Genomic DNA, 13,137 nt, shown 5'->3' with positions numbered 1-13,137 from the left:
TACCACCAGTAGAAGAACCGTTACTTTATTATCATGGTCATGCTCTAGCATTTAGTAACAAGCTACAGTACGTTAAAACACATTAATTGTGTTTAGGCTTAATTTACATCTGAACTTGTATATTTATATACTGTACAATATAACATTAACTCTCCACAAATTCCTGCTTAGGCCTGACTGGATTATTAGAACTGACTTTTTCGTACAGTCTTCAGAAGGTTCACAAACAGGTTTTACTTACTGGTCACAATGCAAAATGGGCCCATTCTCGAAAACTAGCCTACAACTAACCCTGGGAAAATGCCAACAGAGAGAGACCTATTCATAGACCAGCCTCAAGTTACACGCTCAGCCAGAGCAGTTGAAACACATCGGCAATGAACTACACCAATGTCCTACATGATTTAAAACACTAAACAGACCACAGTCCATTTAAAAAACATTTTAACTTTCTAAGAAGGAATCCTAATCACTCATTTCACAGAGTATCCTCTTCTGTATTTACCAGTAGGACTAGACTTGTGTAATGTGTATCTTGTAAAGGGTGGTGTGATGCTTCATACTGGTAATCTCTTAATCTATCCCATCAGATCCGATCCCACCTATTTATACAAAGCCTTGAAGCCACATCCGAGGAAAACAAATAATGTTGATTTGTACCTCAGATGTTTAAATGGAGTTATTATTGTTGTTTGTTGATCTATTACTTTTATTTTTGCTATTTTCGTTACAAAAAGTATGTAACGTGACAATAGCTGGAAATCAAACAGCTATAGTGTAACTCATATAATGCTATACCACTCATAAACACAACTGAGCAAAACATTACTGCTTGTTTTGGTTTTTATTTTCAGTTCTTCGGAAGATATAATTCTGTCAAACCTGGCTGGGCATACAATGTTTAAAGGGGTCATTTTACGTGGCTAAAACGAATATTATTGTTTGCTTTAGATGTATTACAATGTGTATACATGATTTAAGGTTAAAAAGCGCTGTATTTTCCACATACCGTGCATGTTTGTATCTCCTCTTAGCCCCGCCTCTCTGAAACGTGAGGATATTTTACAAAGCTCATTGCTCTGAAAAGCGAGGTATGCTATGATTGGCCAGTTCACTACTGCGTAGTGATTGGTGGAATACTACAATTGTGTGACGGAAATGTAACGCCTCTTACCATATTCGGAACATCAGGTTTCAAAGCAATTGTACTGACAGGTACGCCCACATTACTTGCGTGTAGATTTGGGCGGTTTTAGTCAAATCACTCCACTAGCTGATGTCAAGTTGTGGGGGTGTGGTTACACGAGGCATTTCAGGCAGGTCTGGGTGAGCATTCGCTTCTAGATAAAATACATCTTTTGTTCCGACACTTAAATTTTTGCAATTTCACGTGTCTAATACATGCATGGGCAACTTATAACACACCAAAGACATAGAAAAACACGTACTTCCGGCGAATGACTCCTTTAATTCTACATATACTACTTACCCTGCATTATTGCTGACTGCGGTCAGACTTTTCACTCCTGTCTTTAATAAACTGTTGATCAGGTTTTCTGGAATGCCACACAAGCCAAAACCTGTGAATACGCAATTAAAAAATATTATTTGGTGACATGACCCTCGGGCCACTGACAAGTAGAGTATAATACATATAATACATATTAAGAATTGTGTAGTATAATTATTATATTATTATTATTATAAAATAATCCTTACCTCCAACAAGAATAGTAGCACCATTAGGAATATCTTTGACAGCATCTAAGGGGTCAGAGCAAAACTGTGCAGATCGTTGACTTGAAGTGGAAAAGTAGCAGCCACAAGTCTGCCAACATCAGACATTAGGAATGAATGAATTGGGTTAAACAAAATCAGACACTCAAGCAAGAGCCTTAAAGTCTTGACTTAACAGAATTGCTCGCTTGATTGACTCTGTGATTCTTTGAACCTCCTGCCAATTTACCATTGAATGAAATCTAGTGTTTACACTATTTTGCAGTAGCCAAACATAAAAGATATGGTTTTAGACAAAGGGTGTAGTCAAAGCCCGTTCAGGGAAGTCGTGCCACCCGACGACCATGTTTGCATCACACCTCCGGGCAGTTAGGGCAGTTATTACGTAATTCAAACAAGACGTGAATTGGGAATACTGATATTTCTACAATCGCCTGCTAAAATCCCAATTAAACAACATGTTAAAAAACATCATTTAAAATTAAAAATGACAAACTGTACCCAACGTTTGTTTCCTATGATCAAATAGACAAAAAAACATTATTTTTCATGTTGGTTTAGATACTAGGCATGCGCAAAGCTTCGCTATGGCGTCCATATGGAGCGTTGCGTTCCTCCCCATTCATTTCAATTGCATCTTGTTAATATTATTATCTTTGGTGTAGTTGAATAACACTGTACTACAGGGGTCAATAGTTAAGTCTGTTTCCATTAACCTTGGGTGTCACTGCTGTAAGACATTAATAGTTTACAGTCTAATCTTCCATAACGTAAGAAAAAAAGAAACCAAAACAAGACTTGGTAAGAACATTATAAACAATGTGCTGGTTTGACTGCTTTGAGATCATCTCTCTCGTCAAGGAAACGACTTCATTGTTTATTTAACAAACAGATCATTACCTAGCACTTTGTTATACTTTGAAACAGTCATTTAAAGGTTTGCTCTGTCTGCATACTGATGACTTTATGAATCTCTCAACCACATGACACTCACAGGAAACTGTGCCAGAAGTATCCTGTATAAATAAATGGCCCAAGCTTTGACAACAGTCACCTATAGCTGAACATGCAAGGTTATTTTTCAGGGTTACTAGGTTCTGAATGACATGTACAGACAGACATAAGGAGACTGAAAAGATATGGGTGTTTTGGAACGTGTAAAAGTGAGAGTTTAATACCTGAAGAGAGTTAGAAATTAAATAGTTTTGTGTTATGGTTGGGTTAGTTATCAAAGTTTAAGAACTAAAAGCACATCCAAGAAAGTCAAATTCTTGAATCTGTGACTCAAGCAATCACATTGTGACTATGTGGTACTAAGGGCAACAATAAAACAATAACATTTAAACACAGGAATACATTTAGTACTGTAGGTTGTGAGTATGGTTGCTAGTTGTGTGACCTATAAGGTCCTGAGATAGATAACAATACAGAACAAATCAGTCAAAATATTATACAGACAAACAACTATAGAAAAGGCAGGAAAACTTGACTCCATATTTATTACTTAGACTAGATGACTCACATCAGCCCAAACTCATGAATACAAAAGAATTACTGTCGCTGTTCTACATTACAATACAACTTGTAAACAGGAAATAATAACCAATCAATGTGTTAGTGCAAAATACTAATAATGTGGATGCACGTGCTTGATCTATTCACTTATGGATTTTTTATGATTCATTTTAAAGTCCACCTTGCTCAACCAAAAAGACAAAACATGAGTACCGACACGTTCACAGTCAAGCAATATTTGGGATGCATCTTCTTTTGTTTGTAAACACTGACCTTGCCGAGAGAGTGTCGCGAGAGGCTCGATCTGATCGTCGCGGACACGGCCCTTAAGTTCACATTATCCGCTCTAGAAAGCAATTTAAGTGTCGCCATGTTTCTAAAATACAGGTCCAATTTTGTGTTCGAGTGATGGTGGGTGACAGTATGCACTCGATGATGTCAGAGGCGGAGATGGGAAGCAGAGGAGTGAAGGGGGCTCGGTTTTGCTCATTTGCATTTAACCCTGTCGCCACCAATGTACGTTTGAATCCACTGCTATTAACACATAGCATTTGTGGGTGTATGTTTAGTTGTGATAGAGTTAACTGTCTTTTTCACGCAGCTGTGATACGTTACGTTTATAAACAAAATATATTTGCAGAAATAAAACATAAAAGCGACCTTAGTAATCCTCCGCACGTGAAAGCGCGCGGTCGTCACGTGACTGTCGTTTGCAGTCATGGCGGACGACTACAGACGAAGCGTCGAGCTGGAGAGGAGGATTTTTGAGTTAGATAACAAGTGTGCCACTCTAAGGACGGAAAAACCAGGTAACTGGAGACCGTGTCGCCGAGGGCATAAATGCGGTGTATATTTATTAAAGAAATGGCATGTTTAGTGACCGCATCAGCGCTGTGTTGTCATAGCTAGCTAACGTTAGTCAGTTAGCTTAGCCGGTGTGCGTTAGCATCACTGCGAACCAAAACAAACATTTCCCTGCTGCTCTCTCTCCCCGTTTATACAAAAAATGTTACATTACCAAGTTTAAAACAGTAAGCTACTACTTATACTAAACCTTATGTTACAATGCATGGTAAACTTCGTTTATTATAAGCTGTATTTTGTTATTTGTTGATTAGCCAGTTGTTAAATGCGGTTTGCATTGAAGTTGCGTGTAGTCATGCAGCGACTAAACGTGAACTAACGTTACAGGGGAACACAATGCGCACAAAATATTAACGATTGCAATTGTAGTCACTAACGTTAACGTTACCTGCCTAAAACGTGACGTTGAAAGTGTAGACACCAGTTGTTTAGTAGACGGTCACTGTCTCTTTTTGTAAAAAGTAATTATGTTTATTGGCAAGGCAAATAAACATTATGTCCAATTACATGATGTTCCTGTCTTGTTACTCAGTCTGCAAAAGTGTAATTTGTTTCACAGTTTTCTGCATGGATACTTTCATGTTTCAGGCCCAGCCAGGCATAAGTGCTTTACATATTTGTTTTGTCTTTACATGCTTTTATTTGAAACAAATATGCATGTTGATATCTTATGTATTATTACGGGGTAGTGTATAATCTGATAATTGGATAATTATTTTAAGCCAAGTGCTACCAGGCACAATGTGTGCAGGTCATATTCAGTGTATGCTTTGCAGTTCCCTAATAAAACTACTGTAGTGTGACCTCTGTGTTAAAGTGTACTATTTATTTTTCTCCTAGATGATGATTATTTACAGAATGCATCCTCCATACTAGACAAGTTGAAAACCTTTTACAGACACGGTGGAGAGAGCAGCAGTCTCCCTAAACTGCTGCAGGATTTTACACAGGTACTGCATGCAACGCATATCACACTCTTATTTTTTACTAATATGTCTAGGCATTATTAAGCTTATGAATTTTCTCAAGACCAGGCATATGTGGAATGAATAATGAGTAATACTATTGATTTTCATCACACCAAGCTAAAAGTCATTTTGGCCACATTTCTGACACTGTGGATCATATTGTGCATTCTTTTCCGCTGTGTGTTCACAGGTTGTCTTGGACATTACATTTTATGAGGAAAACAAGCTTGTAGACCAGGAATTTCCAGAAGATACTTCTCCTTTTAAAATTCAGCAGTTACTACAAGACTTGACAGAGCCAGAGGTTTTAGCAGGACGACTGGTACCTGCTCAAGAGGTAGTATTTGCCTGTAAACAATCTTTTCTATGCCATCTGGAAATGTGCAACTTTGTTACATTTTTTTGTTAGTAATGTTTTTGTATGAAATGTAAAAATGCATGCATGTTATTGCGAATTTTGATGCATTACGACCTGACTTGATGTTAATTAGACAAAAAAAGCCGTTACCCCTTTTAAAACCCTTGAAAGGACTTGTTAAACACTCTGCTGGAAGCAACTTTTTGTATGAACCTCTATTTTGGATCAGGTGCAGTCTGTGCTAGGCCTGGAGCTCTTAGAGTGCCTATACTGGAGGCGTGGGGCATTATTATATATGTACTGCCACACACTGCACCAGCGCAAGCAGTGGATTAAGAAGAACAAAGCCACATTCCTTAAGGTTCTTTTTCCAATCTCTCACTCCACAGTGCCTGTTTAAGTTGCCATGATCTGAGTAAGTATTACAACGCTGCATGTCTTACAGTGTCTTCAAGAAGGTGTGCGTTACCTTATGAGAATGTTGCAAGTGAGGAACTCTGTGAAGTTGAACGATGGTGTGGTTTTTCATGACTCTGCGACCGCCAATTTTCTGGCAGAAGGTACATGTTGCAAGTGTACTTTCTGTTTAAAAGTAAAAGTCAAATGATTGATTTCTTTGATTTCTCAATTCCAAAGTTTGTGTGTATGTTATCCAAGTCAGCCCCCAAAGCCCAGTGTCTGTATTGAATTAAAAATGTGTCTGTGTGCGACAGATCATGCATTGCATCTCTGCTTTTGTCACATACTGATTTTTAATTAAAATAAGATTTATACCATCTTAACAAGTATTGGTTTATTGAGAGGGATATTCGAGAAATGTGTGACTTAATGCCTAGCAATCAAAAAACAAATGTTTTAATAACCAAGAAGAAATGTTAGTGATAAGTGTGTTTATTTTACTTGAAAAAAATGACAGTTTTCCTTTTATCTCCTTTAGGTATCTTTTCTGATACACACTTGCTTACAATGATGTACATTGGTGAGATGTGCTTCTGGGCAGTGAAATATGAGGACTGCAGCATGGATAGCACAGAGCGAAAAGAGGACAGGCTTCATTTCCGGGATATCGGCACACAAATCCTGCATAAGTATGTGCTGGCATGTGAAGGGCCGCTTCAGGGTCAGGGCTGGAACACAGAAAACGCAAAGGAAATCCTTAGTATTTTACAGTAAACCAAGAGAGAGGAGTTTCACAAAATGTTATTGTTTTAAAGCAAAAACGGCAAACAAAACAAACAGGAAAAAAATTAAAAGGTAAATGCTGAAAACAAAAAAGGGCACTTATCTACCGATCAAGATTGGCTTTCTGGATGTTTGTTTTCTCAAAGAATGTGGAATAATACGTCTAATGTAAAATAAACACGAATAACTATTTGTTTAAGAAAAACAATATTCCAGCTGAGAAACGTCAAGCTACTTTTTATTTATTTTAATTTGTATTTATTTATTTCTAATTACATTTATATATGTCATTTATATGTTAAAAGAAATGGTACAAAGGAGAAGGAGAGTACATATATATGTTGCATATTTAAGTATTCATAACCATTTTTAAGTATGGAACTTTTCTTTTAATAACACGTTTGTATGACACCTTTTGCTCACTTATTAAAGTTGCATCTTCATTTTATTTGGTGATGAGGTGTAATGTTCACAGATGGGAATCTGGATATTTTGATAGTGTACTTTTAAAAAGCTAAACTTTTTGGTCATATTCTTTTAAAAAAAGACGTTCCGTTTTTGTTTTTTATGTCTTCATTGAAAATAAATTTTGGGTTAAGAAATGTAAATGTGTATGTGATAATTTGGTTTGTGTATAGGTGGTTTGTTTGAAGTACACCAAAGAAAAGTTTTAATAAATAGAGCTAACAGACACGTGTCAATAATTGTGAGCAGCAGTAGTTCATCTTTAGATTAAGAACCAATGTAAAATAAATTTCTGAAACAAAAGTAAATGTATACAATGAATTTAATATTTGATTAATTCCAAAACTGATACATCTAAATATTGCTGGTTGACATTCTTTTATCCGATGGCTAAATCCAAATCCGTCAACAACAAAAAAATGCGGCTGTCCGGCTTATTTGAATAAACTAGTTCTGTAAACGAACAGACTAAAACTGGGTTTAATCAATAAGTAATTTAAAGTTGATTGTCATTAACTGTTTGTGACTGGAATTAACAGCAACAATATTACGATTATTTGACCGTTTCGCAGTATGTCCCTCCACAAATACTAAACAAACCGAGATCATCATAACGCTTCGTTTATTATTTTGACAGCGGCGCTTTGCGAAACTACTACAATGCCCACAATGCAAAGCCGCGCATGACGTTGCACACACTCCTATGAAAACACGAGAGACGTGTAACTTTGACAGTTCCGGGAAAAGCCACAGGAATTATCTTGAGATTGAGTTTTTTAACAGAAAGACCTGATTTACATGATTCATGTCTTCTTATGAAAGAATGTGAAGTGTTGTATTTTTAGGCTGTCGAATTTGCACGTATAGGAAACAGGAAATCGTTAATAAATCGTTTTAAACAGTTGTCAGCATGCTGAGCCGAAATATAGTTTTGCAAAGCCTCAGGTGTATTAGAGATAGGTTTTTTGATACAAGACAACAAAGTGATGGTTGGTCTGAGCCAGATCATGACGTCACCGGCCCTACTCTCGACAATTTGTCGGTAAGACATATTTATTTTTGTTCATTTAATAATTAATTCGTTTTGGTATTAATTTATTGTATGTACAGTGTCCATTCCACATACTTGATACTTAAACATAACATAATAAACTGTATACAGACTACAGCTGTATGCTAAAAGTGCTAAAACCTTACCATGTTTTTTTTTTTTTTAGCAAATAAGGCAATTGACATCATCGTTATGTGTAACCTATATGCATTTTTTTTTGTCTTCCTTGTCTATATCCACCCAGGTTGACATGCAGTTTCATATTATGACCTTCCTCACTCCACAAGACCTCTGCAGACTGGGAGGCACGAGTACATACTGGCGGTCAATGGTTCGAGACCCTGTGCTGTGGAAGTACTTTCTGCTGCGTGATTTGCCACAGTGGCAGTCAGTTGACCATTTGTCAATGCCTGAGGTCAAGCTCACTGGCGTATCAGTGTTGGGGAACACTGAGATGAAGCAGTTTGATTATATGGCTGAGTAAGTGTTTTTAACAGTGACAGTGATGGCAGTTAGTTAATAAAGGACTATGGGAAATTGGTTTTGGATAGGGTAATGTAAAAGTCTACTAAGCGTATGAAAGTCCTGTGTGTATGTTGTCTTGCTATGACATCAAATCTACCTTAGAATTCTGCTCTGCACCCACAGGTATCTACGGGTCTGCCCAGCCTGTCGCAACCAATGGAGACAGCAACCCAAGGCCACGTTTGAATCCGTCACTTCTTTCTTCCACTCCTTTGTACCGGTTACAGAGCCACAGTTCGCCATGTTTGGACCAGGACTTGAACAGTTACAGTTTTCTCTGTTGACTAAAATCATCAATTCCCCTGATGTACTACCTAGAGCAGGAATACCTCAACGTCAGATTGACGGTGCCAGTTATTACTTATATTTCAGAAATGCAGGTAAATTCAAGCTTTCTGCGCTTGATCTCATTTACATTTGTTTGTTCTTTCTCAGGCATTGGATCTGGAATCAGTTTTAAGTACAAAGATCAACACAGATTCAATATTATAACTCTGTATTCAACTAACAGGTAAGGTTTGATTTTCTCATTCAGAAATATTAGCTTTGTTCAGGGGTGTAATTTCCACTGGGGACAGGGAGGGCATGTCCCCCTCACTTTTAAAAATCCCATCCGTGTCCCCCTCACCTCAAATTTGTTTGTAATGATTTTTTAACCACACGCCGTCATCGCCACAGAGAAGTAGGACCAAGCAGGACACAGAGAGTCTGCCTGTACACTCTAAAAATAGATCACTGAAAGATTGTTTTCAATCACGTGGTTTTGATTTGAATTTAATAGAAATTTGTTTTTATGTGGTCATTGTTTCGGTAGGCTATATTAAGCTGTTTCCTTATAATGGACTTATATGGGGAAGAAACGCATAATTTATTACTTTTTAGTGTTTATGACAAGGCTTGACAGAAACGTGGGCTTCCCTGGTCATTGTTTAGGTACGTTAAACCTCATTAAGCATTTTAGAAAGTCATCCAGCTCGTCTCCTTCCGACCGCAGATTCAGGTTTACAAGCCATGTTTTCCTCCATTTCTCAATCGATACTCGCATTTTCCCCCTTCATGAACATCAACTTCATCAAAATTCAAAAAAAATTGAAATTTAATCAATTCAAACAATCAAAAACAATGCAAAATTTTGAATTTGTGATAGGATTCAAATCAAAAACATTTTCCCCCATTTTGTGTCCCTCCCACTTTTCAAACCAAAGTTACACCCTTGGCTGTGTTGGATGCAGATGTCGCTTTAAAAAGTTTTTAATGGAGTCAGTGTTAAAATGAGTTTCATTAAAGAGTGTGTCTTGGTTTAGGACCGAGAGAGAGAGAGCCCGTCTGGAGCACCGAAATCTGCGCAGTAAACTTTTTGTCTTTCAGCAGGATAGTGAGTCCAATGTGCCAATAGGTCTTAACCCTGCGTTTAATCAAATGTGTCAGGCTGTGAACGGATTCATCTTTGTAGCAAACGTTGAGACGGAAGGTATGATCGACGTTACAAATAAAAATACAAGCCACAACATATTACATACAGTGCATTAGCATATCCTTAAAGGAATAGTTCACCTCAAAGTTGAAGATGTTTAGGGAGAACGTTGATAACCAAACAACATTTGCCCCCATTGACTTCCATAGTATGGACACAAAATCCCTGAGACATTTTGAATTATTCATGACTTGAATTATTTTTTTGGGTGAACTATCCCTTTAAGAATCATTGAAAGTTGATTGAAATGTCTGAAATTGTTTTGTTTAGGAACTCATATGGCATTTTGATATATACTCTAGATTCATTAAGCATGTACAACAAAGATTGATTATTATATCAGCAGATCCTCATGGTGGATTTCTCTTTGTTATATCATGTAGGATCTGACAGAAATTGGGAGGAGCAGAGCGCTCACATCAGGATCATGTTAGACCCTGTGGTGGGTTCTGTCTCCCGGCCCATTCTGGTGCTCTCTTGTGTATCTAGAGAAGCTTCAGACAGACACAGAATTCCATGTGTGACTGTGGCCAATCATCTTCAGCTCAGCTCACTGTCTAACCCTTGGATGGTAAGAATAGCATTTGTACAAAAAGTGACACTTTCAAAATTTCCAGTTTCTCCTTCAAACTCTGTACAATAAGACCGTAAATTGCAAAGAAATGTGTACCCTACAATGTGTTTTGTCATACTGTAGGTACAGAACACAGCTGCAGAAACACTTACAGGACTACTGGATGGGATTGATTGGCTACTGGGAAACTCTGGGGTTAAACTGTAATTTATAAGACTGTACCTGCTGGATATACTATATTATTAAAAGCATATGATTGATGCTTTCAGACATAAAATAAGATACAAGACACAGTTTACACTATTACAGGTGTTTGTACCGTTGGTGGTGACAACTGTAATACAGTGGATCTGATTTTGAGTTATGAAATAGGGATGTAACGATTCCCCATGAGCCGGTTGAAAATAGATTATAATATGTTACGATTCAAGTCAGTTGAAATGTTAACTGAATCTCAATACATTTTTGAACAGCAGGTGCCGCTGTGTTAAATGCGGACATGCTGGTATTTTTTAATGTAAAAAAAGATCCAAGTCTTAGTTTGTTTGTATTATAGAAACTTCTGTATTATTCATTTTTTATTTGCTTTTGAATTTGTTTTAAAATTGCACTTGTTATTTGACATAATATATTTTATTTTAAGTAAATGTGCAGCATTTGAGAAATAATACAAGGGCAGTTGTTCATTTCTAATTGGTCTCAACTTAAATTTGTAAAAATAAGCCGTGAATAAATGTTATCGTAACATCAGTATTGTGAATCGCAACGCATCGCATCATGAGCTGAATGAATCGTTATATCCCTATTATTAAATATAGTGGATGCTTGTTTCTTATATTTTTTTCTATGCAGTATGTAGACAGTATACATGTTTGGTGTCTAAAATATGTTGCTATTAAGTTTATTGATTGTTATTGAAACTGTAAACATGAGACCATGCAGCTTCTTTTGTTATATTACTGGGTGAACCAGATGAAGTGATCTGTGATTCAGTCATTGACTGTAGTCCTACATTCAGATACTCCAAAACCGTTTTAACATAAAATCTCAACTGAATCCACATTATCCACAGGATCTTTTCTTAAAAATCATCCAGTTGAGGCCCTGTTCCCCAAACCTGCTTGGACCCAGATACTTGCTGCTTGCAGCTATATTTATACTTGATTTTTTTTCATCTGTCTGACTTCGTGTAATATAACCTATTCCATTTATTTTTTTGTCTTAAAATTGTCTTTTACTTTAAATTATATTTTGACCAGGTGCATTATAATTATGTAGCGTTGCAACATGAATATTTTTGGTATGTAATTGCATAAAATAAAATGGCATAATGCTGATAAAATGCTAATATTTAAGGTTGTCTTAATAATGCATTCCTGTCAGCATTTTTAAAAACGACCCATGAAGGGTGTTTTACCTCTTTTGTCCACAGAGAGGCAGCAGCCTCAGCTTTATTAAGAGCTTTGTTGACAACAATAAGAACACTGACCCAGCATAACCTCATCATCCTGCTGCCCGGTTTTATTCAGGGTGGAGGTCATTCACTGGCCAGTGTTCCAGAGAAATAGGTGTTGCTTTGTCTCTGTCTTCTCTTTGTTTCCGACTCCCTGTGGCCCTGTTCTCTCTTCCTCTGTTTATTAAAGTGAAAACCAGTCTATGCTTGTGGCATTTCACAGAGTAATACGCTAAACTAAAGCAATTAAAACTAATCCTACCATTCAGATGCACTAAAGGCCACACTTTGACTGAGCATGTGCTACGTCAAAAAAAAAGTATAGCTACATGATTCTGCCACTCTGGGAACTGAAGAAATTAGTTTCATAAGATGCTTTTTTCTCTTAAAAGGTTTGACAGGTACTTCACTTTATATAAAAAGGTGAGTCATTTCCGGCACTATATGGTCTTATTTGTCCAAGACCCATTAAGTAAAAAATTAGTAATAATCTGTCTTTCCTTGGTGGAACATGCGAGATGTTTCTCTTGCAGTCTCTTTTATTATTATTCACCCAAAATGACTAAAGCAAAAATCTATGTTTAAAAAAAAACACTGTTTTAAAATGAAATTGTAATTGCTCTAATTTGGATGCATTAAATCTAATCTGAAAGGTAGAAATGACTGTCTGCTCTGTGGTGAAACTTGACAAAATGGAGATTTGTGTTGTTTTCCTCAACATGCCTTTCTCTCGTCTCTCTCACTCGTGCCATGATTTTGTGTAGCGAGACAAACTGTGCATTGTCTTTAACCAGCTTGAAGAATGACAAGAATGAAATTTGGATTTGATTTCTGATGATTTTCTTGGTTTGCATTGATTATTCGCAAATCAAATGATTTCAGGGAAACACTGACTAAATAATGTATACGTAAATCTCCAAACCTAGTAGGTTTTTATTTATTGCAATATGAATTGATGCATACATTTACAG

At 36.8% G+C, this 13,137-nt stretch overlaps 3 protein-coding genes across 3 annotated transcripts in view; 2 read left to right on the top strand and 1 right to left on the bottom strand.

The window, feature by feature from the left end:
• The window catches only part of oxct1a (3-oxoacid CoA transferase 1a), a 42,264-nt gene extending 38,549 nt beyond the window's left edge, over positions 1–3,715 (bottom strand). Inside the window, exons 1-3 of the mRNA XM_057356368.1 lie at positions 3,526–3,715; positions 1,720–1,828; positions 1,490–1,580 (exon numbers count right to left, since the gene is read on the bottom strand). Coding sequence (XP_057212351.1) covers positions 1,490–1,580; positions 1,720–1,828; positions 3,526–3,624 — 299 coding nt within the window. The 5' untranslated portion in view covers positions 3,625–3,715. The remainder of the gene's footprint in view (positions 1–1,489; positions 1,581–1,719; positions 1,829–3,525) is intronic.
• A 150-nt stretch (positions 3,716–3,865) lies between these two features.
• rimoc1 (rab7a interacting mon1-ccz1 complex subunit 1) lies at positions 3,866–7,225 on the top strand. Its single transcript, XM_057356376.1, has 6 exons — positions 3,866–4,061; positions 4,957–5,066; positions 5,275–5,421; positions 5,672–5,803; positions 5,888–6,002; positions 6,380–7,225. Exons 1-6 carry the CDS (start codon positions 3,971–3,973, stop codon positions 6,613–6,615), a joined length of 831 nt encoding a protein of 276 aa, XP_057212359.1. The 5' UTR covers positions 3,866–3,970; the 3' UTR covers positions 6,616–7,225.
• A 579-nt stretch (positions 7,226–7,804) lies between these two features.
• fbxo4 (F-box protein 4) lies at positions 7,805–12,706 on the top strand. The gene is made up of 7 exons (XM_057356370.1): positions 7,805–8,131; positions 8,385–8,620; positions 8,789–9,012; positions 9,101–9,176; positions 9,970–10,136; positions 10,523–10,710; positions 10,837–12,706. Exons 1-7 carry the CDS (start codon positions 8,000–8,002, stop codon positions 10,918–10,920), a joined length of 1,107 nt encoding a protein of 368 aa, XP_057212353.1. The 5' UTR covers positions 7,805–7,999; the 3' UTR covers positions 10,921–12,706.
• Positions 12,707–13,137: the final 431 nt, after the last annotated feature.

This window comes from Triplophysa rosa, linkage group LG17 (genome assembly GCF_024868665.1).
Source record: "Triplophysa rosa linkage group LG17, Trosa_1v2, whole genome shotgun sequence".
NCBI lineage: Eukaryota > Metazoa > Chordata > Actinopteri > Cypriniformes > Nemacheilidae > Triplophysa > Triplophysa rosa.
The sequence above is the reverse complement of the archived record's forward strand: the minus strand, read 5'-3'. Positions and strand labels throughout refer to the sequence as shown.